We start from the raw sequence: 23,096 nt of genomic DNA, 5'->3' as shown, positions 1-23,096 counted from the left end.
AACACCATAGCAACTGCCTAACAACCACCCAGGACACCTTAGCAACCACCCATAACACCCTAGCAACCGCCTAGCAAGCACCCAGAACACCTTAGCAAGCACCCAAAATACCCTAGCAACCGCCTAGGAACCACGCAAAAGACCCTAGCAACCACCAAAAATATCATAGCAACCACCCAGAATACCTTAGCAACCTCCTAGCAACACCATAGCAACCACCCAGAACATCCTAGCAACCGCCTAGCAAAAAACTTTCTGGTCCAAACTTTCTCAAGCCAACTTAAAGTTTGTCTCGACGAACTTTCGCATCTAGTTGTTATTATTATGCAGCACTGCGCGTAGCCTATGCCTACAAGGCACAACAAACCTGGTGTTCCTTATTGTTGGAAACATTTGTGAGTGTGTGTATTCTGTGAATTTAAAAAATAACTTTTAACCAGAAAAATCGAAAATCTATTCCCAAAATTAGCCCTATAGTTTCTCTTGATATCAGTATGTTCACAGGGTTTTTTTTTTTTTTTTTTTTTTTTACAGGGCCCAGATGCAACTGAGTCCTGCTGACTTCAACATTCACATGAGTCTCTGTACATGAACATGGTAAAGTGAAAATCAAACACCTTGGAAATTAAAGGTATGTACAATGTTTTTAGGAATGGCACAAAGGTCTCTGTCTTTCGATCATTGTTTTCAATAGTGTGCTTTTTGTCATTTGTTGTGTATCTTTGGATTATGTTGTGTTGTAAATAAATCCAAACAATCAAAAAGCCATTCTTTTTTTAATCTCCTCATTCTTTGTGCAAGGTTGCTCAGAATGACAGGGCCTGATAGCTCCTAATAGGGCCATTAGGGGAGTGTCTTTGTCTTTCTCAGGTGTGAAAGCCATGCATATTAATGATGTGATCATGCCTCCTGCATAAAGCTTTCTTACACAAAACACGTCTTACAGTTTTTAAATCAATATATTGTCTTATCTGAATGAGCAGTCAGGGTGATTTTCACATAGTTTTGGAGCAAATATTCTAGGCTACGTGATACAATTTTCAAAAGTCTTGTGAGGAAATAATCAGTATGGATTTCATGAGCTTATTTCAGTGACAATTGTTTTTTGTATTTTCACAAACCACGCATAAACGTCATTATCTCATAACTACAAACTTTTACACACATGCTGCTGATATAATATTGTAGCAGAGTTTGTGTTAAATACAGTGTAATCAGACTTTAGCCATGAAAATGTCACAAGTAACAGAAATAAGCACAAATGTCAGAGCATGTCAGAACACCTCCAGGCCCAGAAAACACCTCAGACCCCAGAGGGTTAATAAGTAAATAATGTCACAGTCCAGCTTAAAGGGATACTCCACTTTTTTCGGAATATGCTCATTTTACACCTCCCCCAGAGTTAAACAGATGAGTTTTACCGTTTTAGAATCCATTCAGCCGAACTCCGGGTCTGACGGTACCACTTTTAGCATAGCTTAGCATAGATCATTGATTCAGACGAGTCCAGTAGCATTTCTTTCAAAATGACCAAAGAGTTTCAATATTTTTCATATTTAAAACTTGACTCTTCTGTAGTTAAACCGTGTACTAAGATCGACGGAAAATGAAAAGTTGCGATTTTCTAAGCCTATAGTGATATAGAGGCGTAGTGATATGACGCAGCGCCTAAAAATAGTCCCCAGCTCGGTAACTTCTTCCAACGTGACCGGGACTAAGTTTGTCTAACCTATTAGACCTATTTTCAGGCGCTGCGTCATATCACTACGCCTGCTGCACCCATGTTACGGCCGCACAGTTCCTTGATTATTACGCCGGAATGAGAGTAGTTCCTAGCCATATAGGCTTAGAAAATCGCAACTTTTCATTTTCCGTCGATCTTAGTACACGGTTTAACTACAGAAGAGTCAAGTTTTAAATATGAAAAATATTGAAACTCTTTGGTCATTTTGAAAGAAATGCTACTGGACTCGTCTGAATCAATGATCTATGCTAAGCTATGCTAAAAGTGGTACCGTCAGACCCGGAGTTCGGCTGAATGGATTCTAAAACGGTAAAACTCATCTGTTTAACTCTGGGGGAGTTGTAAAATGAGCATATTTCCGAAAAAAGTGGAGTATCCCTTTAAGTAAGCTCAGTGGTGTTTAATTTTTGTTGTAAAAAAGTAATTAATTTAGTTAATTTATATATATAGCCACTCTGGAGAAAACCGTGATGTCATCGTCCAGTTCAGTTCAGTTCTCATATAATGGCGTCATTGCAGGCAGATCAATAATATTGTTCTGGTGTTACTAGGGCTGTCGCGGTGAAGGATTTTCCCTTGCGGTAATTTTGAGTGGCTCAATAGCGCGATATGCGGTTTTACCGCATTTATTAATTTATTTTGATTTATTTATATTTATTTGTTGCTATATAAATAAGTGCCACGATGTGGTCAGCATGCACAAAAACGAGTACATTTTCAGTAACCAATAAACCGAAACTAAACAGGGTCTCTGCGCATTGAAAGCCTGTCACTCAGCGCGCAGTTGTTACGGCAACGGACTGTCTTTGAGTGAGTCATTAAACCATTTATTCAACAACACATTCAAAAACGCTGATTGATTCATTAAAAGATTAATTATTTTTAACTTTGAGCTCCACTTTTCAAGGCTCAGCTGACCAGCAATGCGTCGCATGGGTAACGCTGAAGCTTCATAGAGACAAATGGCATTGATTCAATGCGTGACTCACTGAGTTTTGTTTCCCGCGACCGCGAGTTCCTCGCGCTGTGGATGCTGACCAGCGCTGTCGTGTCGCTGATGCCATTCATGGTAAATACCCTTTATTTTAAACGTTAAAAGGATGACAGGACAAATATTTAACTTTCCTTGGACACGGCAACCTTTTCACGTATATGACTTGACCTCAAAGACAGACGCAGGTAATCGCACGCGCTCAGTCGATCTCTCTCATTCACTGTCTGTTTAGGCTGAAGTGCAAATCCACGAAGCCCCTGTACAAATCACCATGATAAAACCATGATCACCACGTCTTATTATCATTATTAACTTATTTAACATTCAATACACATGCACGAAGTTCAAAACAAGAAGGGTATAGCCTTATGAAAAAAGAAAACACGCGAATATCGCGGTTGCTGCGGTTACTTGAATTCCTCTGCGGTTGGCTTGTCAGTAGCGCGGTACTGCAATATTACAGAAAAGCATTTCGGGTTATGACTGTAACCCTTGTTTCCTGAGAAGTGAGCGAGACACTGTGTCATAACGTTCCCCAGCGTAGAGCCTCTGAAGCATGAATGAAACTAAGCCAATCATGATTGGTGTTGCGTCATGACATATTGTGTGACGGCATACACGGAAGCTACAAAGGGCACACAACGGGCTCTAGAAGCGAAGCTCTCCTTTTGCAGCTGTTTGTAGGCGGAGGAGCTGGTAGATGGCTGCGGCTGCCCACTAGGGGCAGACTTCTTGGATTTTGAGTGGCGAGGAATATATTGTTTGAAGGCCGCAGACTGTTTCTTCGCCTCCTGAAACCTGTCGACGACAGTATTTACTGCTTCGCCCATCAGGCCAGAAGGCAGAATCAGGGCATCAAGGAGAAAAGCCCTGTCCTTCTCCTTGATGCCCAATAGGTTTAACCATAAATGTCTCTTTGAGACCACCATAGCTACCATGGAACAGCCGATTGTGCGGGCCATTTCCTTGGTGATTCGGAGAGATAAGTCTGCAGCCTTTCTCAACTCCGCAGTATCGGAGTTGGTCCCTCGCCCTCATAGATATCCTTTAGAAGGTCGGCCTGATAAGCTTGTAGTACTGCCATAGTGTGAAGACTAGCACCAGCCCGACCCGCAGCCACATAAGCCCTGCCCACCAAAGAAGATGTATCTCGGCAGGGTTTGCTGGGCAGCACCGGGGTCTTTAGGGATTACGCAGCGTTGGGGGAAAGATAACTGGCCAGAGGCTGTTATACCCGAGGCATCATCCCATAGTCGCTCTCTCTCGCCCCCACAATATTGCTGTAATCTAATACTGGGGGGTTGGACAAGCAAGAGGAATGTGGTTTGTGCAACGGCAAAAAAAACGGCAAACCCCGGCGATGAGGCTGCTCTCTGTGCTGCAGGAAGCGCTCATCCAACTTGCATTTCGCCTGCGCTTCCTGCCTTTCATGTGACCAACTGATGTTTAGACGGGCCACGGCATGAGAGACAACCTCTACCAGCTCCTCATATGCGGGGACATGGAGTGGTGAGTTTTCTCCAAAATCCCCACCTTCGATGCTGAGCACATGTACTTCCTCGGAAGCAGACAGCTTGAGCATCGGGTTCTCTGCTCGTGAGTAAGAAACCATTGGGCGGGAGAACATCGGAACTGGCAGAGGATTCCTGAGAAAGTGCCTCAGCAGTCTCAGGATCCCCTGCCAGATACATCTGCGAACCCCATGATGTGCGCCGCCGGCCATCCTCTTCAAAGATGGCCAAGTGGGAGCGCAGCACTTGGATTGGTAGCTTTTCACAATGCTCACAAGCAGCTCCCTCAAGAGCTGCCTGAGTGTGCTACGCTCCCAAACAATGTACAATTGGTGTGCAATGTCAAGATTGCAATGCTGAGAGAGAGAGAGAGAGAGAGAGAGAGAGAGAGAGAGAGAGAGAGAGAGAGAGAGAGGCAGGGAGGCAGGGGCGCGATCGAACAGTGGAAACATAAAAACATACTCCGTCATTTTGTTCATAATTGTAGGGAACTTTTTCTTCTTCAAAGCAGAAACCAGGAGACGTTGGGATCGCGTTCAAACAGAAGTTATTCTTTATTAGGAGGGACTTTTGGGGGTGGAGACCTTCCCTTTACTAAGTATGCAAATACAATATAGGCGTCAGCTCGTTACCAGAATTTCCGCAGCTCTGATCTCATCAGCATAACAGTGATCCAATCAGCCTGACTAGATCGCCCAGACATTAACATTATCATTATCATAGAGACAAAAGCACAGCTGTACATTGAGCTTAATGGTCAGGAAATGCATAAAGACAAAGGGTGAGAGTCTCAGCAATTGACTCATTTAGAGAACAGGACTGGCAGGAATCTCTTGATATAATCATCATAACAGCTGCTAAACTTTCTCAGTTTATATTGGAATCTAAATTAAAACCTCAAATGCTAAAATCAGTATTCTTCACTGTGATGTTTATGTAAGGAAGCATATCTGAAAAAGATTCTTAAATTTGTAATCCTTCACAGGACATCATTCAAACTGCAAAGTGTTTACTTATATTCAGGGTGCGATTTGCCGGGGGGATGCGTGGGATTTCCCCCTTTCTGGTCAATGTATCCCTGCCTCTGCTTAATTATTTTTATCCCCCCCTCAAAGTGATCAGTGCTCCTACACTAGTGGCGAGGCGGATCACAAAACTTATCACGGATCCGTGGTTTGATTAAAGTCCATTTTATTTTTAAATGCGCTACTTTGACTGGCTCCGCAGCCTCTCTGTAATCACCACTCTGCCGACGTGCTCAATGTCCCGCCCACGGCGCTATATGATTGGTTACACCTCACGAGTAATAGCCTATCAACACTTGCGAGACGGTTGCAGGTATTTTTTTACGCCGCATATTCAGCATATTACTGAAGCGGGAATAAACATCACAATCTGATTATCTGTTTCTATGATGACAAGCAGAGTTAGTGTCCCAGTCACACCACTAGCTGAGAATGGCCGAAGTTACACATACGGTGTTTACTCAATTGAGGCTAAACGCAAAGGTTTTTTGATTACTCACTCACTCTTGAGTGTCTGGCGCGAGTGATTTCAATGTTAAGTCAATGTAAAGACGCGTTTACGCGCGTCTAGAGGTCCTGGGCGCGAAGGCGTTTCGCGCAGCGCGGTAGACGCGAAGCCCGAATGAGGCGAATTTACTTTGTCGGCGTGGCCCGACACATTAACTGTAATTATGAGCCCGAGCCCGATTTAAACCCGACCATTTTTTAATACGTGGGCAGTTATAACCAGGGGTGACGCCAGGGAAGTTGAGATGAAGCAAAGATGAAGTTGACGATCGCCATCTCCGTAGTGAATGTGGAGAAATGCATGGATTACATCAGAGTGTTGCCTATTTCTTTTCGTTTTGAATTGTTTAGTTTAAAGACATTTCAAGCTTTCTTTAGATATATTTCTTAATATTCTCTGTGAGGCATACAATTAGTTTCGGTTAATTTATGATGAGATGCGCCCCAGTTAACGTGCAGTGCAAGTGACCGCGGCGCGCCTATGTCTGCTATATTTGCTTCTAATTTATTAAATACATGCAATTCGTTGATGAAAAATTTATTAAAATTAAGATACAATTTATACAAAACGAAATTCACTTTAAAGAAAGGCTTTCTACAAAACAAAACTTAATGAAGTGGTCAAAATCATGTCTGACCCACTCCAAGTCTCCCGATATACTGCACATCCTATCTTACTCCTGCTGTTCACTTTTCATAAATCAACATAGATGGAAAAAAATAACATTATAATATTTTAACAAATATGAAACTAAATGAGCTTATTTAATGGCTACAACACATATAGTAGGCCTACAGAATCTCTGTACAAATTTCTGCACATTCATTTACTGCTTCTGAATTTTGCACACATAAGTTGAAAGGCATTTGTTTGTGCATAGTAGGCTAAAACATATCTGCAACATTTATCAAGTTCACGGATAATTGTGCGTTCATTTATTAATTATTATCTTAATGAATAATGCAACAAGGACAAATCATGTAAACTGCCTTGTTTGTTTATTCAGAATCAAATGGATCCGAATGAAGAAATGTGTAAAAAAAAAAAAAAAAAAAAAGTGAACAATGATGAACAAGAATGAACTTTGGATGGCCTAGGAGGAGTAGGCTAGGCTTAGTAGGCTACAACTCTAATTTAATTCAACAAGGTTTTAGAATATAGAATATTTTTAAACAAAATAAATATTTTTAAAGTTTATTATCCCGGGCCGGTGCGAGTGGAGGAGACGCTGAGCATGACACGTGACGTGTTGCATTTTGTAACACAAGTGCTGGATCAAGGGCCGGCCCGGGTCGGGTCAAGTTCGGGTACATATTTATGTAATTTTTACATTTTTACATTTTACATTTTTTGCGAAAACAGCTAGCTAGCTGGGAACAATGAAAAGGGTCCAGAGCAGCAAATGTTCATGTTCTCATGATTTATTTTTATGAATAAAAATGTTTCAAAACATCCCCCCCTCTGTTTTTTCACAAATCGCACCCTGCTTATATTTGTGTACACTCGCAATAAAACACAACACTGTGCTTTTGTCAAACTGTAAACTCTTGTCAAACTGTAACCTACAACTGTCACCCAACTAAAATCACACACACACACACACACACACACACACACACACACACACACACACACACACACACACACACACACACACACACACACACACTGTTTAAAAGCAAAAAATATTGATCCAACCCCATTAAAACATCTGTGGGTGCCATATACATATATTGTGCTTTGCAACAGACAAACAACACCAAATATGACAGACACGACAGAGAGTGCTTGCTGAAGAACAGAAAACTCAGTTGTGTGCCGGCATCCCTTTGTAGCTTCCGTGTATGCCGTCACACATTGCGTCATGACGCAACGCCAATCACGATTGGCTTAGTTTCATTCATGCTTCAGAGGCGCTACACTGGAGGACATTCACCAAAGTGTCGTTACAACGCTTTTATTAGCTTGAACAAAACTGAAAATCATTAACGAGACCTTTGTCTCAAAATATATTCAATAATTTTAGTGATTCTCATTTGCTACTTAAATATGCAACATTTTAAAAAACATTAAATATTAAATCAAAGTAGCGCAGAATCAATTTTGCGCTTCTGTCCGCGATCACGTCAAGTATCAGCCAAAAATCCATGTGCATCTTGAAAAGGGAATGTTTTGGAAAGTCTGCAGCAAGTTTTTGTGCCATCTAGTGGTTTAGAGGAAAATAAGTCTTTTTGTAGTGGTTTAGAGTCTTTTAGGAGCTCCCATGGAGCCTAATTAGCCCCGTTGTACCATACTTTTTCACATGAGCTTTATGATTAGTTAGGCTAATTCTGAACACAGCCACATACCCAATTATAAAAGGGTGTGAGTTAGGTCATTTTTTTGTGTGTGTGTGTGTGTGCGTTGTATGCGGTTGTATGCCATGCAACCCCAGGTGAACTATATTTAGATTTGATTAATCTGCATGTTGAGAGACTTGTACTGTGATTCCCTATGGTACTCATGTCTGTCCTCTTTTTCTTCAGATCATCATATATTTTTAGCTTTTAAATGACTGGGTCACTAAAAGAGGCCTAAATTCACCAGGGACATACTCATTGGAAAGTCTATCAAATATCTCATCCTATCATGTCTTTGCCTAATTGTTGAGAAGAGGTGAAGTAGTAGAATGAGAAAGAGAGCATAACATGTTTTTTTAGTGCTGAAGAACTGCACATTGAGTCTCATTTTGGTGGTCAGACTCACTGTCCTGCAAGATCTCACCTGGTCTCTTTTCATTAGACTCTTCTTTTTATTCTCCTGTTTAATCATTGCTATTATGCTGTCCGTCTGGATTGTCTTGGTTTCCTGCATGGATTTTCTCTTGTTCACCTCTGCAGAAGAGGGTCTGGAGTTTCCCAGTTTTGATGGCAGGGACAGAGTTCTTAATATCAATGAAAGGAACTATAAGAAGGCATTAAAGAAGTATGACATGATGTGTTTGCTGTATCACGAACCCCTGTCTTCAGATAAGGAGCTTCAGCAGCAGTTTCACATGAGGGAGATGGTTCTGGAGGTAAGGAATTATAAAGAGAAGGGGGATGACTAAAGAATTTAGTGGATGAATAGGGACTGATATATTGCATGGTATATCTTATACCATCAAATGCGCTGAACAGGTTCTCAGTTTCTTACACAAACACACATACTGAAAAAAATATGTTCAACGCATATGATGGTATGTTCTAAATGTATACCATGCAATATATCGTTCCCTATTCATCCACAATTTCATCCCTGTTCTCTTAATAATTTAAACATAAAATTAACGATTGTTTTAGATGTTTACTTCAAATAAAATGTATCAAAGAGCTACAATTAATTGCACCAGGGGGTCAGACTGTACATCTGTTTTCTGTGTCTAGACAGTAGGCTACCTGATGTGCAATTAGTGGGAAGACTGACCTGATTTGGAGGCTGACAAAGGTTACACAAACAGCAATGCTCTGTCTGCATATGGTAACAGAGCTGTCAAGTATACTTTTGACTATACAGATATCAGCCATCACAATCTACAAAACTGATCCAGGTTCAAGATTCCTTCTTAGATATACTGTGGAAATGTTGCCCCAGACTGAATTGCTATTACAGAATAAAGGTGTTTGTAAAGACTGGCAAACTGGTATGCCTTTACTTCTGAATTATTCCTCAAAAAATATTCCTCAAACAATGAATGTACTGATGTGTCTCTTCCATGCATCACTAGCTTGCTGCTCAGGTTCTCGAAGACAAGGATATTGGATTTGGAATGGTGGACTCACATAAAGATGCTAAAGTTGCCAAAAAGCTTGGTAAGAAGTTTTGTTTTGAATTACTGTGCTAATAATAACATTGCTTTGTAGATCAAATGTTCTTACTCACCCATTCAATAAAAATGCCTGATACGTCTTTGTATCTTTGAGGTTGGGTCCTGCCTGAAATGTGATCTTTGTTCATTAGGTCTGGAGGAAGAAGGAAGCATTTATGTTTTTAAGGATGAAAGAGTGATTGAGTTTGATGGAGAGCTCTCTGCAGATACACTGGTTGAATTCGTGCTGGATGTGAGTGAAATTTGCTGGGCTGGATAAATGTCAGTTCTCTGACTTTAGTTGATTTTATGATATCTTAGCAGAGTCTATTTTAATTCTTCAGTAACATCACATATTTATAATAATAAGATTCATGTTCTGGATCAGCATTATTGTAATTTTTGGATATTGCAGGAATATTATACACAAACTTTAGGCTCAATGGAATATACTAACATTTGACACATTACTTTTCTTCCCTTCTCTGTGTGTGTCACATCATTCTTTAGCTGTTGGAGGACCCAGTGGAGTTGATCAGTAACCCCATGGAACAACGCGCTTTTGAGCGAATGGATGAAGACATACGCCTTATCGGCTACTTCAAGTGTGAAGAATCTGAGCGTGAGTGGCATTTTTGCTTCTCATTTAAGTATGTATGTAAAAGTATAATTTTGTGGCCATGCTCTAATAAGTATGACTCACTCATTCCATTCATTGTGTGTTTATGAGCTAGTTATATAGTGTCTTATTTGGCCCAACATTTTTCTCGACTCCAGAGACATACTGACTTAGAACATTTAGGATCTCAAAGATCTCTTATTTAAGGCTGGTACATTCTTTGAACATGTTCAGATTAGTTTTATGTCCAGATTATATTTGTATATATTTATTTAATGTAGAGTTCTTCTATTTCTATTCCATGGTGTCAGGGTTCTGCCCTGGCAGCATTGTCTGTGTTGTTTCATGTCTCTATGTTTGTGTTTTGTGTCAGCACATGGCTTTGTCTTTGTTTGTGTTTGCCATGAGCTTCTCTTGTCCCGCCTCCTTGTTTCCCGTTACCACGCCCCCTTGTTTAGTCCTTGTTTCACTAATTGTGTTCACCTGGTCTTCTTGTGCCATTTTCCCTCTTGTCTTTGCTGGTTCGTTGTGTGCCTTGTGTCTTGATAATCTAGGACGGCAACCACCATCCCATAGAATGTCGTTATCGTAATGAGAAATGCCACAACTGTGGAAAAGTCGGACACTGCGTGTATGTAAGAATCACAAAACACAGCGGCTAGACAAAGCTCAATATGTGTCAGCAGACATATCCAACAATCAGTGTGCAGTGAATGATGACCTGTTTGAGCTCTTCACTGTCTACTCTGCACAAGACAAGGCAGATGGCATTTATATTGATCTTCAGCTTAAAGCTATAGTAGGTAATCCTGTTCAGAAACACTTTTTTTTATACTGGGTGAAATGGTCCTTCCATCCTGAGAGTAGTCAATACATTATGTGTTCAGAAAAAGGAATGAAAACAATCAGACCTCTGTAGCAGCTGCAGGACAGTAAAAACTCTGACCAATCACTGCCATTCGGTGCGAATGTAAAGAACCAATCAGATGCCTTTAGAGCCAGGAGGAGTGTCTTAGCAGTGTCAGTCAAGTTCGCGTACGCGCTGATCGCCCCTCTCTTGCACAGCGCGTACCGTCATTCAAAATCAAGACTGCCGGTGTGCCGAGCAGCTGTGCTAATGGCGGACAAACAACCAAAACTGCCAATTTCTCGAGTGGAACCTGCTCATACAACAAAGACAGGTAAACGGAAAAAGACCGATGACGATAAACAAGCCCGTCGGAGCCCATTAACTCAGTGTTAAAACTCTAGCCGCATAACATACAGATAAAATGTCACGCACTGTGCAAAGCAACAATTGAAACCTGCTAACCTTATATCTAGCGACCTTATCCGTCGTCATCGGTGACCCTGCATGTTTACTAGCCTGCACGTTCACGGCAAGCTCCGCTGTGAGGGGAACTTTACATAACAAAATATGTTTAACAGCTAGTAGGCCTAACGTTATATGTTATGAATCTTACACGAAATTCATCTTCATCACAGTGCAACTAATGGAAATGGAAAAACGTGTATCAATGCAACCTGTTTTTAGCTTTGCCTTATAGTTATAACTAGCTCGTTAGCGAATCAAAAAAAATATATTTTAAACTTTACCAATATCGATATGATAGCTTGATAGTGAGTAGGCTACTAAAATACATCTTATTTGTTTATATTCATAATGATAAAGTTAGATTTTTGGTAACCCTTTCTTTTACAGTCCCCTAATTACTAGGTATTTACCTGGTAAATATATGGTAAGTTATAGTTGGTTATTGGTAATTACCACAGGTAACAAGTATGTAAATGCAGAGAAACTACAAACTAATTACTAGGTATTTACCTGGTAAATATATGGTAAGTTTTAGTTGGTTATTGGTAATTACCACAGGTAACAAGTATGTAAATGCAGAGAAACTACTAAGTATTTACCTGGTAAGCATATGGTAAATTATAGTATTTTAGTGTGTAATTACTTAAGGTGATTAGTATGCAATTACAGAGAAACTACCAGGGAAAAAAACACCACTGTTAAATATCAACTCAACAAAGTACTGTGTACTTGTTACCTGTTTAGGTTGGTAATAACTCCGATTTAATTGTGTACTTCCTCAGAATGTAGGCAGACTATTTTTAGAAACACCTCCAGTATTACCCATCAATTCAAGTTAGGTTTGTAGTTATCCTAGGGTTATGTTGGTAACAGTCCATGTTTATTTATTACTATCTTGAAATTAAGACGTAGTTTCCAATAAATTACCTTGTCTTACATAGTTGTTGTTCATTGCTACACCCATTTATAGAGGGTTTGTCAAATAATTTACCTTACACTTACCTGGTAACTACCCCGCAGGAACAGTTTTCCCTAATGTCATGGCACATCTTAAATACTGGGTATGTTCTTGCAGATGTTTTTACAATTTACTCAGTAAGTAAAGTGTAACTGTACTGTAAAATGAAGCCTTGTTTATTTCCATGGTATTACCGGAATTGTACCATATAACTTGATCATTCCCTTTTCCATATAGTCAAAATTTTTTTACCTCATATGTCCTGCAACGTTACTAAGGAAAACATGACAATTTACTTAGTAAGTAAAGTGAAACTGTACTGTAAAATGAAGCCCTGTTTATTTCCATGGTATTTAGGGTGACCATATTTTAGTTTTCAGAAAAGAGGACGGGGGCGTAGTTGATGGATGGGGGCGTGGTTTGGGGAGGCGTGGTTAAGGGGTGGGGGTGTGGTTTGGGGAGGCATGGTTAAGGGTTGGGGGTGTGGTTTGGGGAGGCGTGGTTAAGGGGTGGGGGTGTGGTTGGGGGGTGAATGCATCAAAAAATACTTGACAAATGCATTCACAGCCTTGCAACTATGTTATTGTACTTTAATACATAAAGTAATACATCCTTTCCATTCAATGTTTGGCCCGCAACAATAGAATACTATAAAAATAAAAAAAGTTTAGCTTTTAACACCTTTTACATGACACTATTTCTTTTCATGGCCATAGGTTAAAAATCTACTACTAAAATAAAAAATCTACTACACTATTTCAGTAAAAAAACAATTTCAATCCTCCTGATGTTCTCTTGTAGCCTATATTTTCCTTACTTTTCCTTCATTTACAGTTGATGCAGTTCATGAATTTCTGCTTTACACGGATCCCGACCGAAACGAAAACACAGGATTTTTCTCTGTAAATCATCTGTGAATTTACAATTTTTTTTTTTTTTTTCGCTGTTAGCTACTTATATCTTATCTCGCACTTGACCGTAAACTGAAGCGTCAAGTCACGCTGCTAAAATTCTGTGAACGTAAAGTCCGCCTACTTTGATTTGATTGGTCATTTCAAATATTCTGACATTGACGAGCAGTGACAGACTAGTGAGGCTGAGATGAACACACACACACAGGCCTCTGTTTTCTGACATGCTCTCTGCTTGCCGCTGCGGATTGAGGAACGCGCTGATTACAACAAGACGGGGCGAAGCCGAAGCCGTTTTCATATGTTTTGAGTACAAAGGCAAGCATGTATTTAAAGTACACGCTTAATGGCCCAATGAAAAAGAATGAAAACCAGGACATTTTCATCACTTTATAAAAAACAGCCAGGACGGCCAGGACAGGACGTGAAAACAGGACATGTCCTGGGAAAACAGGACGTTTGGTCAGCCTAATGGTATTATCAGAATTGTACCATGTAACTTGATCATTCCCTTTTCCATATAGTCACAATTTTTTACCTCATTTGTCCTGCAACGTTACCAAGGAAAACATGACAATTTACTCAGTAAGTAAAGTGAAACTGTACTGTAAAATGAAGCCTTGTTTATTTCCATGGTATTACCGGAATTGTACCATGTAACTTGATCATTCCCCTTTTCCATATAGTCACAATTTTTTACCTCATTTGTCCTGCAACGTTACCAAGGAAAACATGACAATTTACTCAGTAGGTAAAGTGAAACTGTACTGTAAAATGAAGCCTTGTTTATTTCCATGGTATTACCGGAATTGTACCATATAACTTGATCATTCCCTTTTCCATATAGTCACAATTTGTTACCTCATATGTCCTGCAACGTTACCAAGGAAAACATGACAATTTACTCAGTAAGTAAAGTGAAACTGTACTGTAAAAGGAAGCCTTGTTTATTTCCATGGTATTACCAGACTCTTACCACATCCTTTGCAACTGCTTAAACATTTTTGAAATCACAAACTTTTACCGTGTGTTCTGCAACTTAACTAAAACATTCCAGCCTGGTCTCATTGTTAATACGTAGTATTAACACGTCATTTTCAAAGATAGACAACTACATAGGCTACAGTTATGAAGAAAAACAACATATGTGTAATCACAATAATTTATTTATTGTGAAAATGTCAAAACTGGTACCAAAAGTCGTTCTCATGACGATGTGTTGCAGTCACAGTCCTCTCTTTCAGTATATAATAGTTTTGAATGAGGTAACGTTACAGAGCAGAATTTAAGTTATTAATCCATGAAAATGTTAATCCGGCTTCGCTCTGTGTGAAGGCGCGCGCGCTTCTCCATTTCAAATATAGTTTACGACTGAAATACGGCATGTCGCAATCTGTGATGAACATAGACCAACAGGCGAGAGCCAATGAGCGTTTGATATCACTGCCGTAAAACATGTCGTAACTCTTCTTGAGGGCGCAATTTTTGAATTTGAATTCATCATCACGAGCGCGGGTCCGCGGGATTTGACAGTTACAGACTGCGCTGTTGTTAAAGCCTGTGGAAAGGAGATGAAGATCACTCACTGGATAAAGGGCTGAATTTGGATCTCTTTCTTGCAAACGTATGGATTCTAAAGATTTGGATTATATCAAGTAGGCTATAATAAAATTGATGTCTTTTGTGAATTTATGTTGGGTTTTGGTGTATTATTGTTCTATTGGAGAAAACGCATTTTGTGTCTCACTGTAAATAAACTAAATATTAAAATGGTTAAACGATTAAATAAGGTACTTTTAAGGTTTTAAAGTGTATTCTTGTTTAACTGCATGCTAATCCTCCGAAACGAGTTTGCAGCAGAAGGCACGAACAGAGCGAAATGTTATTAGTCTATTTCTTGAGTAAACTGCATAAATGCGACTGAAAACGTAATTGATAAGACATTTGAATGCAATAGAGTCAAAACGTTAATGCCACGATTTTAATATGCATAAATAAGAATGCGTACAAATATGTACGTCGGTATAGAGTTGTTCATACGTAAATAATTTATGTTTTTGTGCTGTTATGCAAACATTTTACGTTTTAGTGCTGTAAATATTATACGTTTCTGTGTGTATAAAACGTAAGTAAATGTACGTATGGTAGAATTACACTTTACGTAAAAATACACACGTATTCTCATGAGATCACGTTGAACATTCTCGTAAGTAAAGTGAAACTGGAACGTTACTGTAAAAGGAAACCTTTTTTTTTTTCATGGAATTACTGGGATCTTACCCTATAATCTGTAATAGCTACAGTTACGTAGCTATAACAGATTATAGGGTAAGATCCCAGTAATTCCATGGAAATAAAAAGGCTTCCTTTTACAGTACAGTTTCACTTTACTTACTGAGTAAATTGTCATGTTTTCCTTGGTAACGTTGCAGGACATACGAGGTAAAAAATTGTGACTATATGGAAAAGGGGAATGATCAAGTTATATGGTACAATTCTGGTAATACCATGGAAATAAACAAGGCTTCATTTTACAGTACAGTTACACTTTACTTACCAAGTAAATTGTCATGTTTTCCTTGGTAACGTTGCAGGACATACTAGGAAAACAAATAAATAAAAATGTGACTATGGAAAAGGGAATGATATGGTACAATTCCGGTAATACCATGGAAATAAACAAGGCTTCATTTTACAGTACAGTTACACTTTACTTACTGAGTAAATTGTCTTGTTTTCCTTGGTAACGTTGCAGGACATATGAGGTAAAAAAAATTGTGACTATATGGAAAAGGGGAATGATCAGGTTATATGGTACAATTCCGGTAATACCATGGAAATAAACAAGGCTTCATTTTACAGTACAGTTACACTTTACTTACCAAGTAAATTGTTATTTTTTCCTTGGTAACGTTGCAGGACATACTAGGAAAACAAATAAATAAAAATGTGACTATGGAAAAGGGAATGATATGGTACAATTCCGGTAATACCATGGAAATAAACAAGGCTTCATTTTACAGTACAGTTTCACTTTACTTACTGAGTAAATTGTCATGTTTTTCTTGGTAACGTTGCAGGACATATGAGGTAAAAAATTGTGACTATATGGAAAAGGGAATGATCAAGTTATATGGTACAATTCCGGTAATACCATGGAAATAAACAAGGCTTCATTTTACAGTACAGTTGCACTTTACTTACTGAGTAAATTGTAAAAACATTTGCAAGAACATACCCAGTATTTAAGATGTGCCATGACATTAGGGAAAACTGTTCCTGCGGGGTAGTTACCAGGTAAGTGTAAGGTAAATTATTTGATAAACCCTCTATAAATGGGTGTAGCAATGAACAACAACTATGTAAGACAAGGTAATTTATTGGAAACTACCGTCTTAATTTCAAGATAGTAATAAATAAACATGGACTGTTACCAACATAACCCTAGGATAACTACAAACCTAACTTGAATTGATGGGTAATACTGGAGGTGTTTCTAAAAATAGTCTGCCTACATTCTGAGGAAGTACACAATTGGAGTTATTACCAACCTAAACAGGTAACAAGTGCACAGTACTTTGTTGAGTTGATATTTAACAGTGGTGTTTTTTTCCCTGGTAGTTTCTCTGTAATTGCATACTAATCACCTTAAGTAATTACACACTAAAATACTATAATTTACCATATGCTTACCAGGTAAATACTTAGTAGTTAGTTTGTAGTTTCTCTGCATTTACATACTTGTTACCTGTGGTAATTACCAATAACCAACTATAACTTACCATATATTTACCAGGTAAATACCTAGTAATTAGTTTGTAGTTTCTCTGCATTTACATACTTGTTACCTGTGGTAATTACCAATAACCAACTATAACATACCATATATTTACCAGGTAAATACCTAGTAATTAGGGGACTGTAAAAGAAAGGGTTACCAGATTTTTTTATTACATATTCTGTAATGTTTTTTGTTACATATTACAGATTCTGACATGATGCTACATGCACTGCGCTCCTTCCTCTCCGCTCGTCTCAGGTAAATAATGCGTCTTCCAGCTCAGCTGTCGGAGTCGCGCGTTCATGTGTTTTGGGGGAGTGGCTTTGGAAGGACCCCAGAAGGGAGAGGGTGGACTGAATGGAAATAATGAGCTGTCTTTAAAACAGTCGTTAGAGGTCTACATACACTCGATTTTTATACTTTCTTTTTCAGAATACTTACATTTTAATTATGTATTGATATATACATAAAGTTTAAACAAATTAGAAAAATAAGTTTTTTAGACCATTCTTACCTACCCCAGCTTTAATGGCATAACAGTTAGCATGCAACTAGACACAGGAGCATGCAACTCTTTATTGAGCTCAACCTTCATTCATCTGGCCTCGTACACTGGAGACAAAATCCCTGTGTGGGGTGAGATCAAGGTTCCAGTCACATATGAGGGACAACAGTGTTCACTTCCATTGATTGTGGTCAAAGGAACAAAGGTCAAACCCACCATTGCTGGGACATAACTGACTCCAGAAAATATGCTTAAACTGGAAGGAGATCTTCAGCTTGTGACATGTGACACCGGTGAGTGTTCCTTCCCTCTCTGATGTACATGAAAAACACAAACAACTTTTTCAAGATGGGTACGGCAAAATTAGTGACTTTAAAGCAAAGGTGAGAGTGCAAGAAGGATCTCAACCTATCTTTCATAAACCAAGGCCTGTTCCGTATGCTCTTAAGGTGAGACACGGCAGGCAAAAACATCGTTTTTTCATGCAGTGGTCAGTTTTGAGATTTTGGGCTAGTTTACTCCTTCAATATGTGTTCTTTTAAGCTGCTATAAAGAAAACGTTGAAAATATACATTAAGATGTTTATTTTATTACATTTTGTTTACTTGTGGCAGTAAGTTTCTCCCAAATTTACCAAGAAGTTAGCATTCCAAAGCGACATGCCAAGTTCCGTCTGTTTACTGAAGTCTGTCATGAACGGTATCGTTGTAAAGCTCAGAGTCTCCTGCACAACGCTATGTATTTCCTTTCTATCAGTAATAGGCCGGGAGCCAGGTCCACTCCTCAGGATGTTTTTTGCTACCTTTTTTTCACTATTATTTCCTATTATCTTATACCTTGGGCCATCACAAGTTGATAATGACCACCCCCAACTCGGCCCCGTTTGGTCTCAGGGGCCAAAAAACACTCTTTTTGGGAAAATCTTTTGGCGGAATGATGTAATTGTGAATATTAAGGTACTGCAGCTACATAAATGGTCATATAACCCTAAAATTTTGCATGGTGTATCCTGACACATAGGGGAAACTAGCACAAAAAGATTCTGGGGATTGCTGCCTTTTTGCTGTCAAATATCACCCTCAACATACCCCAAAAGACAAAAAATGTCTGTCCGCCTGACAAATTGTCATCAAAGGTGATAATTTTCAAGCATTTTATTATACATATCACTGCCTCAAATGTACATGAAAAGTTATTATGTAATATGGAATACATCACATATCATATATACACTGGGAACATTTAAGAGTGATATTGATTGAATATGTATGTCGGCCTTAAAAAAATTACACAAATAATGCTTAATTTCACCTTAAAAGTTGGTATTTTGCATATATATACATAAAAAAGGCAGTGAGCCTCCATTATATCTTTGCTCTGACCCTTGACTATCGATCTAGAAACTTAATTTCCTCATCTTGATTGCCTACTTACAAAAAAACTAGGGGAAAATGGCCCAACGACTGAGCAAGATAGGCAATTTGGCGGCCATATTGATATGCAAATTAGAAGGTAAAAAACTCAAAATTTCGCTTGGGAACCAGTTTTTTTGGACTCAGCACCCTTGAAATATGTAAGGTAGGCCGGTTCCCGACTTGTACCCATAAATGCTCCTCACTTCTTATAGAAGGCCATTTTTCAAAAATCCGTCTAGACTATAATATCCTAATGATTTTTGGCATTAAAGAAAAATCGATAATTTTGACCCATACAATGTATTATTGGCTATTGCCACAAATATACCTGTGCGACATGTGAGTCATGTGACATTTGTGATACAGAGTCACATATGAACAATATTTCTAAAAAGAGCTGAGACTTGAATTATGTACTGCTATAGACCTTATGTAGCCCCGCCCCTTTTCAGCGCTGCGCTCGTTGTCTTTTGACTTCCGGTCTGTATTTTCACTGTGATTTTGCGTGGTTATGAATGAACGGCTCGTTTTCAAATCTTCCCGGTCGACTGACATTTGTTAAGTCATCTGCTTTAAACATTACAGTCCTCATGATAACTTTCGTTAACTTTATATTAAGTAAATCCTCTTCAAAAGTGAATTACTCCTGGACAGAAATGCCATAGAAATATACAGAGCGACCGCAAAACGGAAGTTAAAAGACAATATTCTAAAGATGGCGGCGCTCTCGTTTCTTTGGCGCATAAGGTCTATACTATATGAAGTGAATTGCATGAAAAGTGAGTAATATTAAGCCCCCAGGAGATAAAACATTGGTAACCAGGTAACACACATAAAACATTGGTAACCAGGTTACACACATAAAACATTGGTAACTAGGTTACACACATAAACATACTAACCAACCAACACTAACCAACCAACACCCTAACCCTTCTTGTCACATCCTGAAGTTATTTAGCAAAGCCAATTTGGAGGTCAGTTGATCTATGTTTCTGGTTATAGAAAAATATTGATTCTATTGGGAGATTGGTGTACTATATTTTTTCTACTTGTCAGGCTAGCTAGATAACATTAGCTAGTTAACTTGTCAGATTGTTAGCTAGCATAGCCAGCCAAATGTAGCTAGATAGTGAGAGCAGGAGTGGGAGACTAGCTAGAGAGCAGAAGTGGGAGAGAAATGGTGTGTGTGTGTGTGTGTGTACTGATTTTCTGATGGTTGTCATTAGATCATCTGTTTGTGTTTGACTTCAATGAAATATCAAACATGGGATCTCAATGTATTGAATTGACACTGAATACTACACATGATTTCATCTATCTATAAATTACAGAAATGTCTGTCTGTCTGTGTGTCTGTCTGTCTGTCTGTGTGTGTGTCTGTTAACCGCATATCTCTCGAACCATTAGTCCGATGGATTTCAAACTCGACAGGTGTCTCGCTACGGGCACGAGTAAGTGCAGTGCCAAGTTTGACGTTGTTTGGATGAGAAATGCTAAAGATATCATTAAATATATCATTTTTAACCCTCTGGGCTTCTTCGCCCGAAAACCTGAACATTTCGAATTGTTTAATTTTTTTGCTTCATCGGATGGGGGTGAAACTTGGCGACTTTTGATTTATTACCTATATGAACACACAAAAAAATCAAGGAGATGATTCTGATATGTTAAAGGGTCGTAAAAAAAAAAAGTCACACTTAGCTTCCTCCCGCCCGAAAACGGGCGACATAGGAAATGAATGGGAAATACGAAAAAATAGGAAAACTCAGAGAAACTTTTGGTGGTACAAGCTACAGATCAGCCACTGTGCTGAAAAAAAAGTGTACAGCAATGAAGGGGTGACACTCTAAAACATCAAGAGTGCAAATAAGACACCCTCCCCCCCACACACACACACCCACACACACAAACACACACACACACAGAGAGAAATGAACTGGTAAGACTGAAACAGCAAATTTTGCCCCAAACTATATAAAAATTATATAATCATAATAACTCCAAAACTATAGCAAGGAGAGTCAAAAGGTAGGTATCGTTTGAAAGAACTCTTTTTAAATTTTTTGAAAATATAAATTACATTACATTTGGACATTGTCCTGCCAAGAAACGGCGGATAAAAGACAATATATATATATATATATATATATATATATATATATATATATATATATATATATATATATATATATATATATATATATATATATATATATATATATAATTTTTATTATGATTTTGCATATCTTTCTTATTTGTCATGGAATAACTCAGGAAGGAAATAAGGTAGGAGGAAAATTCTTTGTTAGTGAAGTGCCCCTACATGTTAGCTGCATCTGGATAAAAAAATTATAATTTTTGGATAAAGGAATCAAAAGTTACAGCATTTGGAAAAGAGACAGCCTTTTTGTACAGTCTTTGACACCCCCTCATGGGCAATTTTTTCTCCATGAAGAATATCTTGTCATAAAAGCAATAGATTATGTTAATTTTGGGCTCATTTTAATTGTAATAATATGCTGTAAAAAATGAAGTGCCATTTTCAATTATCTGAGAATGTTTCATGAGCTGTATGATGTTTTTGACACATTGCAGTACATTATTTTATAGATTATGAAAAAAAAAAGAAATTCTATTTATCAGCAAATAACTCAGCAATACTTAAGAGTTTTTCAAAGTGTATACATTCACTGTAAAGTTCAGACTCTAAGCTTTCAAATGACATCAACTTTGTGTTAATCAAGGCAAGATTTTTGAAAAATATGGTAAAGAATATTTTCGCAGCTAGGTGGCGCCTGCTGGCGGTACACTCGGTTTTAGAGGGATTACTCGGCACTCGTTAGGAGTTAATAAATGTAATTAGATGCATGAAAAAGCTGAGATCCTAAGCTTTAAAATGATATATAATTTGTGTTGTTCCATTCAGTGGTTGCTTAGTAATAATTTTTTTTCTTTCCGAATGGGAATAAATCAAATAAATAAATAAAAAAGCTATAGGCCGCCTATAGGCGGTTATAGGACATGACACATATTTATACATTTTGAAGCCACTAGATGGCGCTCTTCTCACTTGAATGTTTTGGTTCAAAATTCATTCACTTGAATTTGATGTGAAATGTTGCATTTATTGAAAAATAAAATAAAAAAAATATATATATATTAATTCTAATGGAAAAAATAGCTCATAAAAATTATATAATTAATGCAAAGTATCATAAAAAATTCAAAAAATTCAAAATAAAAATCATAAAACATTATAGAACAAAAAAATATTTGATTGGTTATCCTGGGAAAAAGTAAAGTAAAATTTTAAGGCTTCGCCCGTTTTCGGGCGGGAGGAAGCTAAGTGTGACTATTTTACGAAGAAGCCCAGAGGGTTAAAAGGTTGTGGTTTAAAAATAAACATCGGTCAAAGAAGCCCCAAAAAGGTTGTGGTTTAAAAATAAACATTCTGACAATCTGTCAGCTACACTGTTTACTTCTGAATATTATAGTTTGGTTCCAAAACATGATAAATCCATTTTGAGTAAAAATGTGTTTTCTTTACCAAGAAACCAACAATTACTAAAAACACACACAAAAACTGATTTTGCACGGGCACTTTGCACTGCTCCCTGAATCGACACGCTTATAAAACACACACAAAAACTGATTTTGCACGGGCACTTTGCACTGCTCCCTGAATCGACACGCTTATAAAACACACACAAAAACTGATTTTGCACGGGCACTTTGCACTGCTCCCTGAATCGAGGCGTTTATTCATTTGTGGTTGTAAACTGAATCTGTAAGTCAGCTATGCTGTTTACTTCTGAATATTATATTTCATTCTGGTGCGCTTAACGCTATCGCTACTGTGTAATAGTAGCCTATGCTATTCACCAACTAAACATATCCTATTCAATGCGTTCACAGTCTCTTTCACGGGCATCATTGTAGTTGCCTATTCACAAACTGTTTGCTCAAGCATAACTTTTTCTC

The 23,096-nt window shown here is 38.3% G+C and overlaps 1 protein-coding gene across 1 annotated transcript in view; it reads left to right on the top strand.

Moving 5' to 3' along the window:
* The first annotated feature begins 8,463 nt into the window (after window positions 1-8,463).
* Window positions 8,464-23,096, top strand: part of LOC311286006 (calsequestrin-2-like) — a 130,523-nt gene continuing 115,890 nt past the window's right edge. Inside the window, exons 1-4 of the mRNA XM_084401977.1 lie at window positions 8,464-8,837; window positions 9,528-9,612; window positions 9,761-9,861; window positions 10,119-10,230. Coding sequence (XP_084258103.1) covers window positions 8,601-8,837; window positions 9,528-9,612; window positions 9,761-9,861; window positions 10,119-10,230 — 535 coding nt within the window. The 5' untranslated portion in view covers window positions 8,464-8,600. The remainder of the gene's footprint in view (window positions 8,838-9,527; window positions 9,613-9,760; window positions 9,862-10,118; window positions 10,231-23,096) is intronic.

Source organism: Rutilus rutilus (assembly GCF_951802725.1).
Source record: "Rutilus rutilus genome assembly, chromosome: 2".
Lineage (NCBI taxonomy): Eukaryota > Metazoa > Chordata > Actinopteri > Cypriniformes > Leuciscidae > Rutilus > Rutilus rutilus.
Note: the sequence above shows the minus strand (reverse complement) of the source record. Positions and strands in the feature narration are given on the sequence as shown.